Source organism: Neoarius graeffei, chromosome 27 (assembly GCF_027579695.1).
Source record: "Neoarius graeffei isolate fNeoGra1 chromosome 27, fNeoGra1.pri, whole genome shotgun sequence".
Lineage (NCBI taxonomy): Eukaryota > Metazoa > Chordata > Actinopteri > Siluriformes > Ariidae > Neoarius > Neoarius graeffei.
In genome coordinates this window covers 29,422,819-29,444,622 of record NC_083595.1, presented here as the reverse complement: position 1 = coordinate 29,444,622, position 21,804 = coordinate 29,422,819, and the positions used below count along the sequence as shown (strand labels likewise).

General features: G+C 45.0%; 1 protein-coding gene across 2 annotated transcripts in view; it reads right to left on the bottom strand.

Annotated features, from left to right (window-relative positions):
* Window positions 1-3,640: 3,640 nt before the first annotated feature.
* The window catches only part of sord (sorbitol dehydrogenase), a 36,539-nt gene continuing 18,375 nt past the window's right edge, over window positions 3,641-21,804 (bottom strand). Inside the window, exons 6-9 of one of the 2 annotated variants that reach the window (XM_060911820.1) lie at window positions 20,200-20,265; window positions 19,640-19,818; window positions 16,249-16,370; window positions 3,641-10,029 (exon numbers count right to left, since the gene is read on the bottom strand). In XM_060911820.1, coding sequence (XP_060767803.1) covers window positions 9,864-10,029; window positions 16,249-16,370; window positions 19,640-19,818; window positions 20,200-20,265 — 533 coding nt within the window. In that variant the 3' untranslated portion in view covers window positions 3,641-9,863. Of the gene's footprint in view, window positions 10,030-14,542; window positions 15,972-16,248; window positions 16,371-19,639; window positions 19,819-20,199; window positions 20,266-21,804 lie in introns of those variants that run through there. The other variant, XM_060911821.1, reaches the window with a different exon arrangement.

The window sequence follows — 21,804 nt, the reverse complement described above, 5'->3', positions numbered from 1 at the left end:
TTCCTGGGCCTGCCGCAAATTCTCCTGAGTTAGGTGGGTGAGCGTGTGGAGTTTTGCGCGCAGATCCATAACGTACTGAATTTCGTTTTTGCTCTGTGAAGGTCCCTCCTCCCAATTTTCCCGCAGTACATCTAAGATGCCGCGCGGCTTACGCCCATATAATAATTCAAATGGGGAGAACCCCGTGGAGGCTTGGGGGACCTCTCGCACTGCAAACAGCAAGGGTTCGAGCCACTTATCCCAGTTATGTGCGTCCTCACTTACGAATTTTTTGATAATATTCTTGAGGGTGCGATTGAACCGTTCAACTAAACCGTCCGTCTGTGGGTGATAAACGCTGGTGCGGATCGGCTTAATACCCAGTAGCCCATACAGTTCGCTCAGTGTTCGTGACATAAACGAGGTGCCCTGGTCAGTCAGAATCTCTTTCAGGATTCCAACCCGGGAGATGACGTGGAAGAGGGCCTCTGCAATACTGCGTGCTGAGATATTGCGAAGAGGCACCGCTTCCGGGTATCGTGTTGCATAGTCCACCAGAACCAATATAAAGCGGTACCCACGTGTTGACCGGTCTAATGGCCCGACGAGATCCATCCCAATTCTTTCGAACGGGGTCTCGATTAATGGTAGGGGGCGCAAGGGCGCTTTTGGAATGGCCGCTGGATTTACTAACTGGCATTCGCGGCACGCCGTACACCACTTACGGACGTCGCCGCGAATCCCCGCCCAATAGAATCGGGCCATTATCCGGGCGAGTGTCTTATCCTGCCCGAGGTGTCCAGCCATGGGATTAAAGTGAGCCGCCTGGAATACCAATTCCCGGCGGCTCTTTGGAATTAACAACTGGGTGACCCGCTCTTTCGTCTGAGTGTCCTGCATCACTCGGTATAACCTATCCTTCAAAATAGAAAAATAGGGGAAGGGCGGGGTGGCGTTCGGCTTGAGCGTTTGACCATCGATTACTCTCACTTGGTCAAACGCATGTCGCAGAGTCTCGTCTCGCGATTGTTCCAGTGGGAAATCCGCGAGGGATTCCCCAATAGAAAGAGGAGGGGCCGGGGGCTCCTCACTCTGTCGCGGAGATGACGTAGACGGCTCTGCGACCGTCGCTCCAGCCAAAGCGACACCGGGACCCTCCCCTATCAACCGGCAGGACCCACTCTTTACTAGGCGTGCCATCAAACCCCGAAATCCCGGCCAATCAGTCCCCAAGATCAAAGAGTGGGTAAGGCGAGGATTAACCGCTGCCTTCACTATTGATTTTTCCCCTCTGAAATGTATGTGGACCAACACCAACGGGTAGCTGTGAATATCCTCGTGCACACACAACACCTTCACCCCTTGTGCTCCCCCCAATGCCTCGTCTTGCACCAGGCTTTGGCGGATCGAGGTCTGATTGCAGCCCGAATCCACCAACGCCTGATATGTAGCCCCTTGTACACTTACCGGTATGCAATACGCTCCGGCCCGATCGAGGGCAGCCTCTGGCGCGTCGGGGATCCACACCACCGCCCCCACCTCCATCGCTGCACACTGTTGCTGCAGGTGGCCCGGTTCCCCGCAGCGCCAGCAAACCGGCCCGGGCCTTCCCTCTGCAGCTGTGTTCTGAGGCTCACTCACCTGAGGGGGGGGAGAGACAGACACAGAAGGGAGAAACGGGAGGGCACCACGGGTGCGGCGGGCCGGCTGGGGTGGAGCCGGCCCCCGCCTCCGTGGTGGGGGAATGGGGCGAGGACGGGACATGGGAGGAGGGGGGAGAGAAAGAGAGAGAGGAGAGGAGAGAGAAGACGATGTCGGTGGTTGTCCTGCCGCCGGAACAGCCACCAGATGATCCTCCGCCAGTCCCACGGCCTGATCCAGCGACGCCGGGCGGTGGCACTGGACCCACTCTGCGGTTCCGGCTGGTAAGCGGGCGATGAACTGTTCCAGCACCACCTGGTTGATGATTCCCTCGGTGTCGCGATCTTCGGCCCTCAGCCACCACCAGCAGGCGTCCCGGAGCTGCTGGCCGAACGCGAACGGGCTGCCGACTTCCTCCATCCGCAGCGCGCGGAAGCGCTGGCGCTGGCGCTGCTGCTCCGGCGTGCGCCCCACGCGCTGGAGGACAGCCCGGCGAAGGTCGGCGTAGGCCAGCCGGCGATCGGCAGGGAGCTGTAGTGCGGCCAGCTGCGCCTCTCCCGTCAGGAGGGGGAGGAGGCGCGCCGCGCGCTGCTCCATCGGCCACCCCGAGGCTTCGGCGACCTGCTCGAACAACGTGATGAAAGCCTCGGGGTCGTCCTGCGGGCCCATCTTAGTTAAGGTGAGGGGAGACGGGCCCGCGGCCAGGGCGCTGGTGGACCCCGCCGACGCGAGGAGACGCCGGAACGCCGCTCAATCTTCCTGCTGAGCCAGCACCAGGGCTTCGAAGCGGCGCTCCTGCTCCTTCCGGAGCGTGATGAGTGCCTGGTGCTGGCTCTGCTGAGCCGTGGCGAGGGCGTGGACCAAGTCCGCGAACGGGGAGGATTCCATGGGGCTGCAGGACTGATGCTCCACCTTTTCCCAGGTTTCGGCACCACTGTAGCGAGAATAGCGTGTGGGTGGAGCACAGAGGACGGCAGGACAGAGATCAAGGTTCTCAGAAGGCTTTACTGCCGAACTTTTCAGTCTAACAATATTTAAACCAATAGGCAGAGACACGCACACACACACACTGTCGTCTCTGCCGGGGAAGAAGCTCCCTTCCGCTCTCCCTTTCCCTCCTTAAGTAGGGCGGTTTAGTGGGGAGAACACACACAAAACACAGGTTAATTACACTCAGGTGTAGCGATTCTGCCACTTACCTTCCCCAACTCCGCGCTCCTGTCACAGACCGGCGCTTGACCACGCCCCCGCTGCCACAGTCATTTAAACTCGTTTTTGTGCAATACTTTATTTGGAAAACAGTTTTCAAAATGGCGGCACTGACACTTGGCTGACACTTCACGTTTCGAAGTCTCGCACAAGTCTCATGAAGATCGCGCGGATAAGCGACGCCTGCCGTGGACCAAACGAACTAAATTCAACATGGCTAAAAACCGAATAGGCTGATAAGTAAAATATTGAATTGCAATTAGTTGCCAATACGAGTCACAATATAAGGTTACTAAAACCAAAAACGTAATTGAATAACACGTTAATTAAGAAATAAAGCAAGTTTTAAAATGACTCCAGTTCTCCTTTAAACAGGCTAACTATAAGAACTCAGTAATAAAAATGACTTTGATCACGGTGGGTTGTGTTTTCCACCACATTACTAAATTTAAAAAAAAGCACACTCACCCCTGACTATGCTTCATAAACACCTATAGATCTACATCCAGTTTGAGATCCACTGCTGTAAAAGACAGGAGATTGATTCATGACATCTGTCTACATTACATACTCATTACTGCCGTATGTGGCGTTCTGTTACCCCCTGGTGGTTATAATCACAACATACAACAGCTAGCAAAGTATTTTTCATTCAGGTGTGTACTGTATTCACACAGTAGCTAAATCTGGCGTTTCATTCATTCTCTTATAAAAATGAACATAAGTGGGAACAGGGTAAACCAATTTACACTATGTATTAACTTTAGTAGTTTCTCTGTAGGCTTAACTTGCAGCGAAAAGATACTGTAACTCTTATAAAAATAACATTTAATTTGTCCAAGATAGCCATTACATAAGGGATAACGTACAGTCATCATTATCGCACATTAAACTCCACCAGGTTGATGCAGGACCCCGATCCACAGCAGAATGATCACCCTGAAAGGGTTTATTTCGTGATGATGATGGGCTCGCTGCATATTATCTCACTTATTACATGGTTACATACTAACGAAAACAATAACTGACAAAATATTGATTTAGAAATTTTTAAAAATTTATTTAAAAATCATTTTACTGCTTCCGCTAATGACATGGTCAATAACAACAATCTGTTATAAACAAATAACAGACCATAGAATAATGTAACTGACCAATCGGAATCAAGTATTCAATAAAGTCTTGTAATAAGGTATGTTTATGGTTTTGCATCAAATTCATGAAATACATGACTGCTTAGGAAGTAATGATTCTAAAATTAAAAATTAGATTACAAACTGAAATCAGAAAAAGTTGGGATGGTATGTAAAATGTAAATAAAAAAAGAAAGCAGTGAATTCTAAATTTATTTTGACTTGTATTTCATTGCAGACAGTATGAATCGAAGATATTTCATGTTTTGTCTGGTCAGCGTCATTTCATTTGTTAATATACATCCATTCATGCAATTCAGGCCTGCAACACATTCCATTTAAAAAAAAAAGTTGGGACAGGGCAATTTAGGGCTAGTACGGATGTAAAACAATTAAATAATGATGTGATTTGAAACAGGTGATGTCAACAGATGATTGTAATCATGATTTGGTACATATAGGATATCCAGGAAAGGCCTAGTCTTCGAGGAGTAAAGATGGGCCGAGGATCTCCAGTTTGTCAACAAATGCATGAAAAAATTATTGAAATGTACAAAGAGCTAGAGACCAGAGGTTTAAGCTGTGACACGTAGAATGTAGGGTGGATGCGTCGCATGGTGAGTGGTAGTGCCAGTCTAACGGAACATGGATTGATTACCTTACTGATGAGGAAAGGTCCTAGGTACCTGGGATCCAGCTTGCGAGAGACGGTTCTGAGTGGCAGATGGCATGTGGAGAGCATGACTTGTTGCCCCACCCGGTAGGTGGGTGCCTTAGAGCGGCATTTGTCGGCCTGCCTCTTGGATGCTAGGGCGGAGTGAATGAGTCTTCTCCGGGCCAATGCCCACGTCCTCCTGCAGCGGCGTATGAAGATCTGGGCTGAGGGTACGGTGACAACCTCCTCTTGGTTGGGGAAGAGTGGTGGTTGGTAACCTAGGGAACACTGGAAGTGTGAGAGACCTGTGGCAGATGGAGGAAGAGTGTTATGAGTGCATTCGACCCAAGGTAAGTACTTACTCCAAGAACCGGCATCCCTGGACGCCATACACCCGAGTGCCACCTCCAAATCTTGATTCGCCTGTTCCACCTGGCTGTTGGTTTGGGGATGGAAACCTGAGGAGAGACTACAGGAGGCCCCAATGAGTTTGCAGAAGGCCCTCCAGAACTGCGCGGTGAATTGAGGACCCCGGTCGGAGACAATGTCAGTGGGGAGTCCGTGTATGCGGAAAATATGGAGGATGAGTAATTTGGCGGTTTCTTTAGCTGTGGGAAGCTTGGGCAGAGGGATGAAATGGACTGACTTGGAAAACCAGTCGATAACTGTGAGGATGCATGTGTTGCCGCCTTAGTTGAGGAGTCCTGTGACGAAGTCCAGGGTGATGTGAGACCAGGGTCGATGAGGAGTCAGGAAGGGTCTTAGCAAGCCGGCAGGGGGTCGATTAGCTGTCTTGTTCTGGGCACATGTGTCGCAGGCTGCCACGAACACCTGGATGTCTTCCTTGATGGATGGCCACCAGAAGCGTTGTTGGATAAAGTGCCAGGGTTCGAGCAGCTCCCGTGTGACAGGCCAACTTGGAGCCATGACCCCACTGCAGCACCTGGGTTCGCACAGAACAGGGAACAAACAGATGGTTAAGGGGTGTGTTGCTTGAGTTACCTTCTCCGGGGTCCTGCTCTAGGGTCTTCTGCACTAACCTCTCTACTTCAAGTAGGGCGGCTCCCACCAGACAACGTGGAGGGAGGATGGTTTCAGGTGTTCTAGACTCCTCCTGGCGGAAAGAGAATATTCTGGACAGGGTGTCGGGTTTGCCGTTCTTGGAGCCTGGGCGGTAGGAGAGCGTGAAACAGAAACGGGAGAAGAAGAGAGATCATCGGGCTTGCCGTGAATTGAGACATTTGGCGGACTTGAGGTATTCTAAATTCTTGTGGTCAGTCCAGACAAGGAAGGGGAGATCCGATCCCTCAGGCCAGTGCCTCCACTCCTCCAAGGCGAGCTTGATGGCCAACAGCTCTCTGTCGCCGATGCCATAGTTTTGTTCAGCAGGGGACAGCCAGCGAGAGAAGAAGGAGCAGGGGTGGACCTTGTCATCACTGGCCCTCTGGGAGAAGATGGCGCCGACCCCTGACTCGGAAGCGTCGACCTCCACAATGAACTGTTTAGCCAGATTGGGTATGGTGAGAATGGGTGCTGTGATGAACTTGTGCTTGAGCATGGAGAAGGCTTTCTCTGCTTCCTCCCCCCACTTGAATGGGCTCCTGATCGAGGTCAACGCCGTGAGAGGTCCGGCCACCGTGCTGAAGTCATGGATGAAGCGCCTGTAGAAATTGCTGAACCCCAGGAAACGCTGGAGCTCTCGTCATGAGGATGGGGTGGGCCAATCAGCGACTGCCTCAAGCTTGAGCAGATCCATCTGGATCCTTGCCGGGGAGATGATGAATCCCAGAAACGAGACAGAGTTCTGGTGAAATTCACTCTTCTCCGCCTTGACGAACAGTTTGTTCTCTAGCAGGTGCTGGAGGACCTGCCAGACGTGACCCTGGTGTTCCTCCAGGGAGCGAGAGAAGATCAGGATGTCATCCAGGTATACGAAAATGAAGATGTTTAGGAAGTCCCTTAAGACATCGTTAACGAGTGCCTGGAAGACTGCGGGCGCGTTGGTCAGGCCAAAAAAGACCACGAGGTACTCGTAGTGACCAGTGGTGGTGTTAAAGGCCGTCTTCCACTCATTCCCTCTCTGATCCTAACAAGATGGTATGCATTGCGTAGATCTAACTTGGCTCCCTGGAGTAGTTCGAAGGCCGTGGTCATGAGCGGTAGTGGGTAGCGGTTCTTGACCATGATGGCATTGAGACCCTGATAATGCAGGGGCGGAGCAACTTGTCCTTCTTTTCCATGAAGAAGAATCCCACCCCTGCTGGGGAGGAGGAAGGGCGGATGATCCCAGCTGCCAAAGATTCAGAGATGTATTTCTCCATGGCTTGCCTTTCAATGGGAGAGAGTAGAGTCGTCTCTTGGGTGGCGCTGTCCCGGGTAGGAGGTCGAGTCCACAATCATAGGGTCTGTGAGGAGGGAGGGATACTGCTCGGGTCTTGCTGAAGACAAGTTTAAGGTCCAGATATTCCGGAGGCACGTGAGAGAGGTCGGGGAACTCACTGGCTGAAGGCTGCAGTGGTTTGATGGGAGGCAGAGCGGAATTCAGACAGGAAGCTAGGCAAAACTGGCTCCAGCCTAGGATGGTGTTGCCAGCCCAGTTTAGGTGGGGGTTGTGCTGCGTTAACCATGGTAATCCGAGAACAATGGATACATGGGGGTCGTTCATGACATGAAGCTGGATGGTTTCTGAGTGGTTACCGGAAATCCTCAGGGTGAGTGGGGCGGTAAGGTGGATGATGGTGGTCAAGCTGGTGCCATTGAGTGTCAGGACAGTGAGAGGGACGTCGAGAGTGAGTAGTGGGATTCCCAGACGCTTGGCAGTGGCGGAGCAGATCAGGTTCCTGTCCTCCCCTGAGTCGACAAGGGCCTGGAGGTGGTGATGCTGGTTGTCATGGATAATGATGACACAGGGAGTAATGGATGATTAGCAGGGAACTGGTTCCGAGCGTTGCCCACCCGGGCCCCTCGATTCAACTGGTGGGCTTGTCCTTTTAGCAGGCAGGCTTGGCAGATGTGTACCAGATGACCGCAGTAGAAGCAGGCCCCCGTGGTCCACCGGTGATGTCATTCCTCCACTGACACCCGAACCCGGTCTACCTGCATGGGTTCAACAGACGTGGCGGGAGGTGGAGAGGAGGTGAAGCTGGGGCGGTTCTTCTCTCTCCTCCGTTGCTGGACCCTGGCGTCGATGCGGTTGGCGAGATCCATGAGGCTGGAGAGGTTCAACGGCAGTTCCTATGATACCAATTCGTCCTTAATGGCGTCGGACAGACCATGCAGGAACACATCAATCTGGGCGCTCTCGTTCCAACTGCACGATGTCGCCAACATCCAAAACTTGATGGCATAGTCCGAGGTAGACCAGGACCCCTGCCGCAGCTCCATGAGCCCTCTAGTCGCCTCCCGGCCGGACAGAGAACAGTCCAAAGTTTGCCTCATCTCCTAGAAGAAATCCTTGAGACTGGAACAAAAGGGTGCATCGGCGTCCCAGACCGCTGTTCCCCACTCTCTGGCCTTGCTGGTGAGGAGCGTGATGGCATATGCTACCCAGGAGCGTTCTGTGTAGAAGGCCAGAGGTTGCAGCGCTAAGATCAAAGAGCATTGAGACAGAAATGATCTGAAAGTATCTGGTTCTCCATCGTAGGGCTGAGGTGCTGGAAGTCTGAGTTTGTGGAGAAAGGCGGTGGCAGGAGCTGAAGTCGGAGACGGCTGGGCAGGGGTAGGCACGGCTTGAAAGTGCTGAATCTGCGTGGTGAGGAGGAGGTTGAGTGAGTCGGACAGGGTGGCGAGGTTCTGGGTAATTTGCTGTAGGTCTTGTTGCTGGACGGCCGTTCTCAGATGGGCGAATTCCGCTGGATCCATGTTGGCCAGAACGTACGGTTATGGGTGGTGGAGGTGAAGTTTGGATCCAGAAGCAGAAAAATGCACAGACAGTAATCCAATAAATAAGGTGATTTAATCCAGGGAAAAAAAGGGCATGGCAAAAAGGTAGCAAAACAGGACAAAAACACAAATGGCAAAAAATAGTCCGGGTAACAAGAGACAAAAACCTGACAAAAACACGAGACAGGTAAAGACAAAAACATTAAAGCAAAAAACCATGAACAAGAAAAAAAAAACTTGGTGCAAAAAACATGAACTAGAAAAATAGCGAGAAGGAAAACCCATGAAAAGCATGAACGGCACAGAAACGGCTAGAGAAAACAAACGAGACGTTCTGACAAAGTCAGAGTCTGAGAACAGCCTTTAAATAAGCAGCGGTGAAAACCAGGAAGTGAGTTCAAGTGGGATGGAATTTCCGTCCCAGATCCGGATCGGTGCTGGCGTGAGAGATCTGTAATCTCCAGAGTGGATGTCTGGGGCGGAGCATGACATCCACAAATGCCAGTTAAACCTTACTGTGTAAAAAGGAAGCCTTATGTTAACCGTGTCCAGAAGCACTGTCAACTTCTCTGAGCTCGGACGCTATCTGGGATGGACCATCACAGTGGAAATGTGTATTGTGGTCAGATGAATAAGTGTTCTAGGTCTTTTTTGGAAGAAATGGATGCTGTGTGCTCCGGACCAAAGACAAAAAGGACCATCCTGTCTGACACCAGCAACAAGTCCAAAAGCCAGGATCTGTCATGGTATAGGGTTGTGTCAGTGAACTTGGCAAAGGTAACTTCTGTCATAGCAGCATTAATGCATGAATGTACATTGAGTTTTTGGAGCAACATGTACTGCCTTCAAGACGACATCTTTTCCAGGGATATTTTAACAAAACAATGCAAAACCACATTCTGTACACATTACAAAGGCATGGCTGTGGAAGAAGAGGGTGCCTGTCCCCTCTGTCCCCAATAGAGAATGTGTGGGGAATTTTGAAATGAAAAACATGACAGTGATGGCCCCGTCCTGTTGCACACCTTAAGACCTGTTTGCAGGAAGAATGGGACAAAATAACACCTGAAACACTTCATTACTTAGTGTCTTCAGTCCCTAAACATCTTTTAAGTGCTGTGAGAAGGAATGGCAACATTATAAAGTGGTAACATTATAAAGTCTTACTATCCCACCTTTTTTTGAAATGTGTTGCAAGAATCAAAATTGAGATGTGTTTATTTTGAAAAAATAAAATTAATGAGGTAAAAAAAAAAAAAAAGAAATGATGTACTGTTTTGTTTTGACTACAATACAAGTCTGATTTGGGGTTGTAGATTAAATTGCTTTACTGATGGACAGAGTAATAATTAGCTCTCCTTTTCTCATGGGTTCTGGTCATTCTTGTCACATTTCAGCATGACTTTGATCCCAATGCCCTGTCGAGTCGTCTCAAATGCTTGCACAGCTTGCTCCAGTGGAAAGCGGTGTGTGACCAGTGGCTTTACATTCACACGTTTAGAGGCCAGCATAGAAATAGCCATAGGCCACCTGGACAAAGAACAAAAAAAAAAACAAAGGTGTATTATGTAAGATTTGTGGAAAAATAAGTTAAATGGTGGGATTTTGAATAAGATTTGATTTTTTTTTTTACTCATTGAGATTAACCCATTTCCACAAAATACAACTTGAATCAGCATGCTAACTCGAGTCATCATTAGTCCTCTGACATTTACAGGTCCAGTGCTAAGTTTGAAAGCCAAGTGGCAATTCTATAAACATGGAACTTCTCATCATAATGATTTATGATGTGAAGGGGCATCATTATTAGTACTAGTAAGAAATATAAAAAATATTGATTATTGCATCTTTAACTGCATTCCATACACTAAGTATCGAATGTTACATTTACAGATTTCCACAAATGTGCTCAATCATGTTTCATGTCTCAAGTTTGCTTCATTAGTCTTAAACTGCTGCTACAATGCAGTCACACAATGAAACATAACCACAAAATCAGTCTCATGCAAATATCCAAAACTGTATAAATCTCACACCTGTCTCAAACCAAGTCAAGTTGTTCAGTATCTCAGACTTGCTTGTACTTTGACACAGTATATAAAATATGGACACTCCTTGTCCATTTGGACAGCTGTCTAAAATCCACGCTCACATTCTACCCAGTAGAACATAGTTTGGCAGTGGCGGGGGTGGGGGGCGCCACCCCAAAAAATTATGTTGGGGCTGTCCCCCCCCCAAGTTACGATGGGAGTCCTTTGACTATTCACAAGAAAGAAAAGGAGAGAGTAGTGTGAATAAACAGCCTGCTGTGCACCTTTGTTTTCCCTTATTAAATTCTGCTGCGTCTCTTCATCCCGATGCCTCGGCAGCATCCCTTTGTACTGTAGGTTGGGATCACCCATTTGCACCAAAACCGATGCAAATTAGCCTGGCCCTGACATCACCGATTGCTTCTGCTTTCTGGGATTTTCCTTATTTGGCTTACGCAGAACTGCAAAACCCACCACTTTTAGTAGACAAGCTGATTTATGAATATTCTATGAACTAATTAACCTGTTGCTGTGGCAACTGTCTAGACATGTCTGGTCTCCTTGGGTACTCGCCAAAGTGGGGACCCTGTGACAGCAAGGCTATGACAGAGTCGCTACATTTGTATCTGACTGATAACTCATGTCCTGTCCAGATGGCTAGATAGCATTCACAAGGCGTACAAGCAGTTTTGGGCGCCCAAAATAAGGTGACCAGATTTCTGGGAGAAAAGTCGGGGAAATTTTGGTGTTCGGCGGGGAAAATAAAACTAGAACCTCAGTTTTTTTTGCTCTTTTTTTGCTCTTTTGCTCTTAGCGTTCCTGTTTTTGTAGTCTGTCCATAAATAGCATAGGAAGCATAGGCCTGTATATTTTTTCCTCTCAGTATATTAGTTTATTGAATAGCCCTATATCAGACACAACTGGGCAAAGCAAAATCTTTTGTAGGCCTATGAGATGACTCTTAAAATAAGTCAGCTGCAGCACAGACGCTCATAAAAACTGCTTTAAAAAATTAAATCCCAAACCAATGGCATTTTACCAAAAATGCACCCCATGACATCCCCTCCAACCAATGAAATTAAAAGGTTAGCCTATTTGATTTATCAGCAGCATTTGTATGAAGATGTGAAGGTGATAAGAGCACACACTGAAGGATGCACACAATTTTAGAGCTATTTTAAACAAAAAAAAAAAAAAACATGTAAAGAAATAACTTACAAAATTATTAGGCTACCAGATAGCTATAACTGTTTTTTAACAATTTTCAAGTAATTTCTTAAGAATTAATTTCTTAAGAATATTTCCATAAAATAGTCTTTAAAATCTGTAAAATAAATACATAAATAAACATGGTATCAGGTATAACTGACAAAGTCTGATGAAGGGATAGAAATGTCTGTAGTTCCTTTATAAGGATAGTGGGTTAAGGCCCAGAGTGACATATATGTAAGATAAGATAACTTTGCAGTCTATCCTTTCACGTTTCAGCATTCCCCACTAGAAAACAGACTCAGAGCATTATGCATCCAAAGTGTCGCAACAGTTCGGTGTGCATCTGCGCCGGCTGATGTTCACTGTTGCGCCCGAAATGCAGATCACTGACCGCAGAGAACACATTGTTTTCAATACCACTATATATAAATATTGTTTGCGAATGCATGAAGAAACTGTCAGAAATCCAGACAAACGCCTAAAATGAGGATTAGTCTATTTCATGATCCAGACAGAGGGCTGGAAAACCGGAATGAATGGCCACCCCTAGACTAACGTCTATTTGAAAATGTGTGCCCTTTAAAACTTATTTTGACCAGTAGCCTACTATTGCAATGGTTGCAAAATCATAGGCTAAATGCACTTATAATATCCATTATGTTGTCTACAACAGACAAGACTTGATTGAACTTCATGAGTGCTCAGGAAAAATGCAGAGACCAAACAACGCAGTCCTTCCACTGACAAGACGCAAGCTCTTCTCGTGAACGACCTGAATAGATTGGTTTCATTTAATCGATGTAGGCTATGCCATGCTTTGTGTCATGTGTCATATGGGAAAAAAAAGATAGATTGCAAACGCAAAATAGACACTCACAAGAAAAGCCACTGAGTCACCTACCGGTCTATGAAGACAACCTGTAACTCATACCAGGATGACGAGTAGCCTAACAAGACGAGGCTCTCTAGAAGCGCGCGGTTCTGTCAAATGTTATTAAACATTATCTGATGTAATGATCACATGGCGTGATCCACCTATAGGGGCACTTGAAAGCCAGTGTCATTCTGAAATAGGATTACTGTCAAAGCAACCCACGCACGTCTTCTCCTAGGCTACTTTCAAAGACCTCTGTCACTCGATCGGAACCGGGGGTTCACGGCCAAAATCGGGGACATTTTCAGGGACAGGTCATTAAAATCAGGATCTGTCCCTGGAAATCGGGGACGTCTGGTCACCCTAGCCCAAAAACGTGATGCTGCTCTAGATCTACATGAATTCACTTGCTGCCCTGACCACTCACTGAAAATCAGTATGAAGAGGAGTTTCAGACAAATATCCATTGCAAACTTTTTGGGCTCGACAAAGGCACCCAAGTTGCTTGATGATAACGAGGTAAGTTCTCAGTATAAATTTTTTTTTAACACCCCAAGTCAAATTTAGCAAACCAAGAAATGAATGACTGTTTATTCGCACTGAAGACTAAAGGAAAAACAGTTAGTTATTCGTGCTCTTGCTTTACACCATGTAGCTGAGCAGGTATAAATCTATTAGCTCTTTAATTCAACAAGGACATTGAGGATAAATTTTCTCGCGTTTTGTTTTTGTGTGTGTGTGTGTGTGGGGGGGGGGGGGGGGGGATCCATGAGAAAACTAAGGGAAACTGTACACTGCTACATGTACATAAAGATATCGTGGACACCATGGACTCGACCCCTATTGCTGCTGCCTTCTCGTCTTTCAGTTATGAGAGAATGCGCTACTTTGGTTCCTTCAATTAAGCAAGGTACACTACTGTTCAAAAGTTTGGGGTCACCCAGACAATTTTGTGTTTTCCATGAAAAGTCACTTTTATTTACCACCATAAGTTGTGAAATGAATAGAAAATATAGTCAAGACATATTTTTCTGGCCATTTTGAGCATTTAATCGACCCCACAAATGTGATGCTCCAGAAACTCAATCTGCTCAAAGGAAGGTCAGTTTTATAGCTTCTCTAAAGAGCTAAACTGTTTTCAGCTGTGCTAACATGATTGTACAAGGGTTTTCTAATCCTCCATTAGCCTTCTGAGGCAATGAGCAAACACATTGTACCATTAGAACACTGGAGTGATAGTTGCACCAAAAACCAGACATTTGCAGCTAGAATAGTCATTTAATACATTAGCAATGTATAGAGTGGATTTCTGATTAGTTTAAAGTGATCTTCATTGAAAAGAACAGTGCTTTTCTTTCAAAAATAAGGAAATTTCAAAGTGACCCCAAACTTTTGAACGGTAGTGTACATTTGAGCGTTGTATGCGTATTTACTCACATGTAAACACAGTAGAAAGTACCAAACCCATGGTAAGAGGGTGTTATCCTCTTAACAAGACTAAGTAGACGTAATTACGTTATAGTATCAGTGGTTCTGTTTCATACAGAAAAAATACATGGACGAAATGTACTCTAATAGAGACATTAAATTTAGCTTTACTCCACCAAAATTTTGTCTCTCAAAATGCAGGAAATAGCGTTTTAGAGGGTTAAAAATTCCAAAATTTCCCAGGGGAGCATGCCCCCAGACCCCCCTAGATTTGGGCGCCCCGGCGCCCCCCCATCCAAAACTTCCTGCCGCCGCCTCTGTATTGCTGCATACAAGTTCAGGTAGAACTCGAGTCATCAGCCAGGAGTACATTAGTGTCACACCCACAGTGCAATTGCTTCCAGAGGTTAAATGATATTATAATAATAATAATAATAATAATAATTATTATTATTATTATTATTATTATTATTATTAAGTAAGAAGAAGAAAATTCACATCTGTTAATCAATCAATCAATCATTCACATAAACCAATTTAACTGCTGACTGCTGTCAAAAGTTCAAAAGCAGTATTATAGAAAAGATCTGAATGATAAAATACACTTGTCAGCCACTTTATTAGGAACACCTGTACAGCTGCTCATTCGTGCACGTATCCAATCAGAGCAATGCATGAAACCATGCCACTACAGGTCTGGTGATAGTCACAGATTCAGGTAATGTTCGCATCAAACACCAGAACGGGGAAAAATGTGATCTCAGTGACTTTGACCATGGCATGGGTGTGTTAGTGCCAAACAGGCTGGCTTGAGTATTTCAGAAACCGCTGAGCTCTGCTGGGGTTTTCACACACAACCATCTCTAGAGTTTACACAGAATGGTGCAAAAAAACAAAAAACATCCAGTGGGCAGCAGTTCTGAAGGAGGTAATGCCTTGTTGATTAGACAGATCAGAGGAAAATGGTTAAACTGGTTTGAGGTTATAGTAACTCAAATAACTACTCTTTACAACTGTGGTAAACAGAAAAGCATCTCAGAATTCACCATGAGCTCTAGCAATTATGTAATGAAACCATGTCAACATGGACCAGAATAGTAAAGGAACATTTCCATCATCTTATGGAATCCAAGCCACAAAGAATTGAGGCTGTTCTGAGAGGGGCTACCCAGTATTAGTATGGTGTTCATGATATAGTGGCCAGCGAGAGTAGTTCCAATCTGATTAATTGTAATTCTGTTATTTTGTTAAACTGTTCATGAGCAAATGGCATTACTGTGACAAATGATCTCTTTGGAGGGGAGCATGTGATGATTTACACATGCATGATGCTAAACTGACAATGTCTCACAGGTTAGCTATTGTACAATAATCCTGTAGGCCCACCGCTAACTAAAAAAGTAAACTTCACACACATATACACTCACTAGCCACTTTATTAGGTACATCCATACACCTGCTGTTTTATGCAGTTATCTACTCAGCCAATCCCTTGACAGCAGCACAATGCATAAAATCATGCAGATACAAATCAAGAGCTTCAGTTAATGTTTACTTCAAACAGAATGGGAAAAAATTGTGATCTCAAAGTGTGACTTTGACTGTGGCATGGATGTTGGTGCCAAATTGACTGGATTAAGTGTTTCAGAAACTGCTGATCTGCTGGGGTTTTCACACACAACAATCTCTAGAGTTTACACAGAATGGTGCGAAAAACAAAAAACACTGAGTGAGTGACAGTTCTGTGGGTGGGAATGTCTTGTTGATAAGAGAGGTCAGAGGAAAATAGAAAGATCTGTTTGAGCTGCCAGGAAAGATATAGTAACTCATATAATCACTCTTTACAACTGTGGTGAGCAGAAAAGCATCTCAGCATGTGACAGCAGAAGACCACATTGGGTTCCACTCTTGCAGCCAAGAACAGGAATCTTAGAATCAAGAACAAGTTCCTATTAAAGTGTCCGGTGAGTGTATATCACTGTACTTTGGGTAAAGAGGAATACTATGTTCATTTCATTGTTATTTTATTTCAATTTTCACTGAGTGATAAATGTAATATATTTGGTATGCTAAATGTTACTGATTGTTCGCATTATTTTGGTATATAAAACTTGTTGAGGGTTTAACTTCTCATCACTGAGAGCAATCTGTTTAATGGGCTGTACTGGCACTGATTATCCCAATGTTGTATACTGTTTAACTCACGTGTTGCAGTACCGGAACACACCTCGGATGTCCACTTCTCTGATCGCAGCAGTAACGAGAGGAACTGTGATCATTTCATTACCAAGTCCAACCAAAACGACTACACCTCCAGGGCGCGTGGCCTGTAGACACACAAACACATAATACGCACTTCCTTGATGTACATCCAGCATCGTCAAAAAACTACTTCTCTTAACGTTTTCTTAATGTCCTTGGATTCATCCACGCCATTGTCATCTCATCTCATCTCATCATCTGCAGCTGCTTTATCCTGTTCTACAGGGTCGCAGGCAAGCTGGAGCCTATCCCAGCTGACTATGGGCGAAAGGCGGGGTACACCCTGGACAAGTCGCCAGGTCATCACAGGGCCGCCATTGTCATTCATTCATATAATCTTTAGTTCCTGGTGTACTAACCCTGCTTTGTCATGACAACTGTTGAAAGTATTCCATGAATAAATTTAGACTGCTATCACTAACAATTTAATTAACAGTTTAGTAAGAATCCAACATTGTGTTGGCATCAAACTGGAGAACGCTAATCATGTTATCAATATCACTCTATATAACAGGGATAATGATGATGATGATGATGATGATGATGATGATGATAGTAATGACTGCAAGTAGCAATGAAGGGGCCAATTAACCAGCAGGGCAGAGTCACCATGGCAACTTGATCTTCATGTTAAAAGTCTGTCTGTAAACAGTGAAAGCAAGTTTTATGTAATTTGACCAAAGTTTGGGTGTAACTGAAAGTTGACCTCAGATCCTGTTTGGCAGATTTATCTCCGAATCTTGAAACGTGAATCTTTGTCCAAAGATCATCTCTACCAAATTTGATGAATACTAGATAAAATTTGTGGTCTGTGAAAATTCTCTTATGTTTTTCATGAAAAGAAAAAACAAAATCTGCTTGTTGCCCCCCCCCCCACACACACACATTGTAGCCAAATAACACAATTTTTGCACATCCTCAGGAAGGTTTCCTAAGTCCATATACCCAGGTTAGTGTAAACACATCAAAGTGTTGCCAAGTATATGCCCTTACTTCCTGTTTAGTGGCTTTACCACCAAATTCGATTGGATGTCATGGTCAAATGGTTTCGAAAATCAAAAGTCCATCTGATAGCTTTTGTTATTGGTTTGGCCAAAAGACCATCTGTGCCAAGTTTGGTGAAGACTGGGCAAACTTTGTGGCCTGTGAAAAATTTTAAACCTCTTCATAAAATCCAAATAGGCTGACATGAAAAACTGCAATGTCTCAGTCTTGAGGCCTCCCACAGTATCACCGGACAAGTGAGTCAGTTTTTAAAGGCAAAAAAATTAAATTGTTTTGAAAGGCAAACAAATTACTTAAAATGCATTTTTGCTTATTGCAGCACCCCGTGGTCAAATGACACAAAATGTTTTGTTCTTACTCAGAATGAGCTCTGGAGTCCATATACCAAGTCTGGTTTTGATGTCTTAGACTACGTTCAGACTGCACCCTGAAACGACCCATATCCGATTTTTTTGCCCATATGCGACCTGTATCCGATTTGTTATTGACAATCTGAACGACACAGATCCGATTTTTTCACATGCGACCCAGGCCGCTTGGATATGTGGTCCTAAATCCGATGCATATCTGATATTTTCACATGCGACTGCAGTCTGACCGGACAGGTCGCATTCATGCGACCTACACGTCATCAACAAGAGACAAACGTCACTATTCTGCGTTGGCTAATCCCGACTCTTTGGTGGAAAACAACAACATTTATACAGTTTTCAGAATTTAAATAGACTTTTATAGAATTGATCAAGCTAATGGTGGATTTGGTAGGGACCTGGATGTTTATCTGTTAGCCTGATTAAATAAAACAGTTTCTATAACTGATTTATAACTTAAACCATCCTGTATTACAAGATTATAAGATTGTTCTGGAAATTTCCAGTAATTTGACACCTTCGGTCTCATTAATCTGCTGCCCACATTAATCAGATTATTGTGTGAGTTCCGCCGCCGCTACAAAAACCACATCGCCAGGTCTCGCCTCATCTCCATAGCAAACTGCACTGGTGTTTATGCACCTTGAGCCAGCGCTGAGAGAAGTTGCAGAATTCAGCTGGCTATAAACAATCTAAATAAATATTTATAAAAATGTAGAAAAAGTTTATTAATATGACAAAATAAATATGTGCAAATTATTAAGCCTGAATTAAGAGTTTGGTAATACAGCGCCTGTATCCCAAATGACTGCCTACTGAAGCTCGAGTGCACTATGTAGAGTTTAAAAATCCATTACTTCCTAGTAACATGTAGTGCACTTATATAGAAATTAGAGAGACATTTAGGAGTCAACCCTCGTTACCAGGCTACACGTTTTCATTTCAGTTCAGAAACAAAAACACACACGAGAGCTCACACTTTAACACTAACCAGATAATTAAACAAACAAAAAAGAAATCATTAAACATGAAGAAGTGCGCTTTTTTTTGTTTACGTATTACGTAGATGTGCTTATTATGTGTCAATTTGCGCATGCGGGACACTTTTGGGTCGTTTTCCGTTCATATTGGAGATTGCATACAAGTCTCATATAATTGGTAATGTGAACGGCCTAACAAAAAAATCGGATTTCACAACAAATCGGATATGGGTCGTTTCAGGTTGCAGTCTGAACGTAGTGATAGTGTTACCAAATTATGACCTCAAATGACTTCACTTCTTGTTTGGTGGCTTCACCACCAATTTCAATTAACTTTAAAATGGTTGAACACTTTTTGATGAATGGACAAACATGTCCATTGGCAAAACACATCAGCAGTTATTGGGCAAAATGAATTTTTACTTATTGTGGACACCCCCCAGTGGTCAAATTCAGGTCCTCAGGAAGGGGTACCGAGACTGTGTATCAAGTTTATTACCTCTAGCAAATTTGGTAAAAATTTGTTGCCTGTGAAGCTTTTTGAAACTTTTTCATATAATCCAATATGGCAAAAATTGACACTGGCTGCAACTTGGTTTGAACCAAGGAACCCAATAGTACCTTGTTCTTGAAAATTGGGCATACAGGTCAAAAGTTAAATGCATCAACCAGTTGGTGGTGCTAGAGCACTCAAGCTGCAAACAAGAAACTTGGTAAAAAGGATCAGGGGACTGCCCCCAATTAGTGTGTTAAATTTGAAAACTTTATACCATAAGGTTCTGTGGGCTGCCATAGACAGAAGAAGTGGAGGAATAATAAGAATAATTATAATAATAAGGAGAAGAAAGGTTAGAAACACAATGGGTGCTAATGCAGCTTCGCTGCTCGGACTCCAGTGATGATGATGATGATAATGATGACGATGATGTTTACATATGTAACATGGTACAATTATTATTTTTGATTTATGGTACTCACATAGATTGCTGTTTGGATGCTGCTCTCGGCACCACTACACTCAATGGTGATGTGAGGCATGCCCCCCAACATGCCATCCACACGTTTGGCCATTTCCTGTGGTATATCGTCTCTCTTAACAGGAAGAACAAAGTCGGCTCCTAACTCTTTAGCCTTGGCCAACCGATCAGCAGAAAGGTCTGATGGTATAAGAAGACATCGAATGAATGGACAGCACGTTTTTCCATTTGAGTTGATATCCAAGTTCCCATATTAACAGTACAGTAACAGTAAAAATAGTAATTTCTCAGGTGACTCTGAGGAGAATTATATGCATAGTGAACAGTAAATTATTAGGTTACAGAGAAACAAGAGCTTTAGCTCAGTCTTTCATCAGCTCTGTATGTCAAAACAGTGGAGGTTTTCAGAAACACTGCAATGTTGTATACTGTATGATCCTACTGTTCACTTTATTCATCAGATACATCTTATCATAGAATATTTGCATTCTATTCCAGCTTGACTGAAATAAACACATTTTATCATCCAGCTGGCACAGGTTATGAGCACATGCACCTTACCGCTTATAAGCACTTGAGAGGCTCCCATGGCTTTAGCTACCAACAGAGTGACCAGTCCGATCGGTCCTACAGGAAACAAAACAAAGGCTGTTTAGGGAACTGATTCATATTAGTGATACAATGTGTGTTAGCTTTGAATAGTGGGAGAGTGCATCTCCTTTATGCTTTTTGCCTCCGCCAACTTGACTGGAGGAGCAGGCCCGGCGCCAGGAACAGTTTACTAAGGGGGCAATTAGAAATCGCAAGGGGGCAAATATTTTTTCATATAGTGTGTAGTAGTGATGGCAGTCTGACAACGTGTTTCAAACAATTAACTGCGCCAACCACAAAACCACGGCCCCGAAGGTTGCTTTAGTCCGGGAAAATCATGTGGCATATTACCAGGGCAGTTGCGCTTTATCAACTCCCGTGCCCACCTGTTAACCCTCCCCTCCGATTTTCTCACAGACACGCGTTACAACCGGAAAGATGCCAAACAGAGCCGTCCCATAGGCTGTGCGAACTGTGCAACTGCACAGGGCCTCGCGCCACTAGGGGGCCTCGCGCCTTAAATCTTGCTGTGTTTTTTTTTTTAAATTATTATTCTCTCATCTCATCTCATTATCTCTAGCCGCTTTATCCTTCTACAGGGTCGCAGGCAAGCTGGAGCCTATCCCAGCTGACTATGGGCGAAAGGCGGGGTACACCCTGGACAAGTCGCCAGGTCATCACAGAGCTGACACATAGACACAGACAACCATTCACACTCACATTCACACCTACGGTCAATTTAGAGTCACCAGTTAACCTAACCTGCATGTCTTTGGACTGTGGGGGAAACCGGAGCACCCGGAGGAAACCCACGCGGACACGGGGAGAACATGCAAACTCCACACAGAAAGGCCCTCGCCGGCCCCGGGGCTCGAACCCAGGACCTTCTTGCTGTGAGGCGACAGCGCTAACCACTACACCACCGTGCCGCCCCTAAATTATTATTATTTTTTTAAATAAATACATTAGTTATGTATGATTTTGTATCAATGAGATGTCACATAAAAACAAACAAACAAATAAAAAACAAATCCAAACAAAGCGAGTTTTTCATTGTCATTACGTAATGCGTCCTCACTGAAGACGGGAGAGGAGGAAAGTTAAAGCGGGGGAAAGTAAACATGTCGACGGCAAGAGAACGCGACCGATTTCGCAAGCACGAATCGGGTGCTGAGAAGAGGAAAAATTTTAAAAAGAAGGAGGAATTTCACAAGTTACTGTGGGGATCGCTGGATAAATTTATCAGTACTGCCAGTGATGCTGTGGCAGCAACTAGCATCTCCATCACATACACCGACACTGTGGCAGAGCCGAGCGGGCTTCTACAACAGCAGGACGGGAACGCGCGCACTGAGGATGACAGTGAAGTCCAAGGTGAGGAAGGAGGATAATAAGTAGGCTAGCTGTGGTTGAGAAATATTTTATAATGAGGTTGTGGCCGATTCAGTTGAGCTAGTGTCCTAATCTGCTTGTTTAAAATGTCAAGATGCCAAAAATAAAGTGACTGAACTGACTTGATGTACTGTAGCCACTCGTTGCATAGTTGATTTTTTTTCCTTTGAAATAAATAGCAAA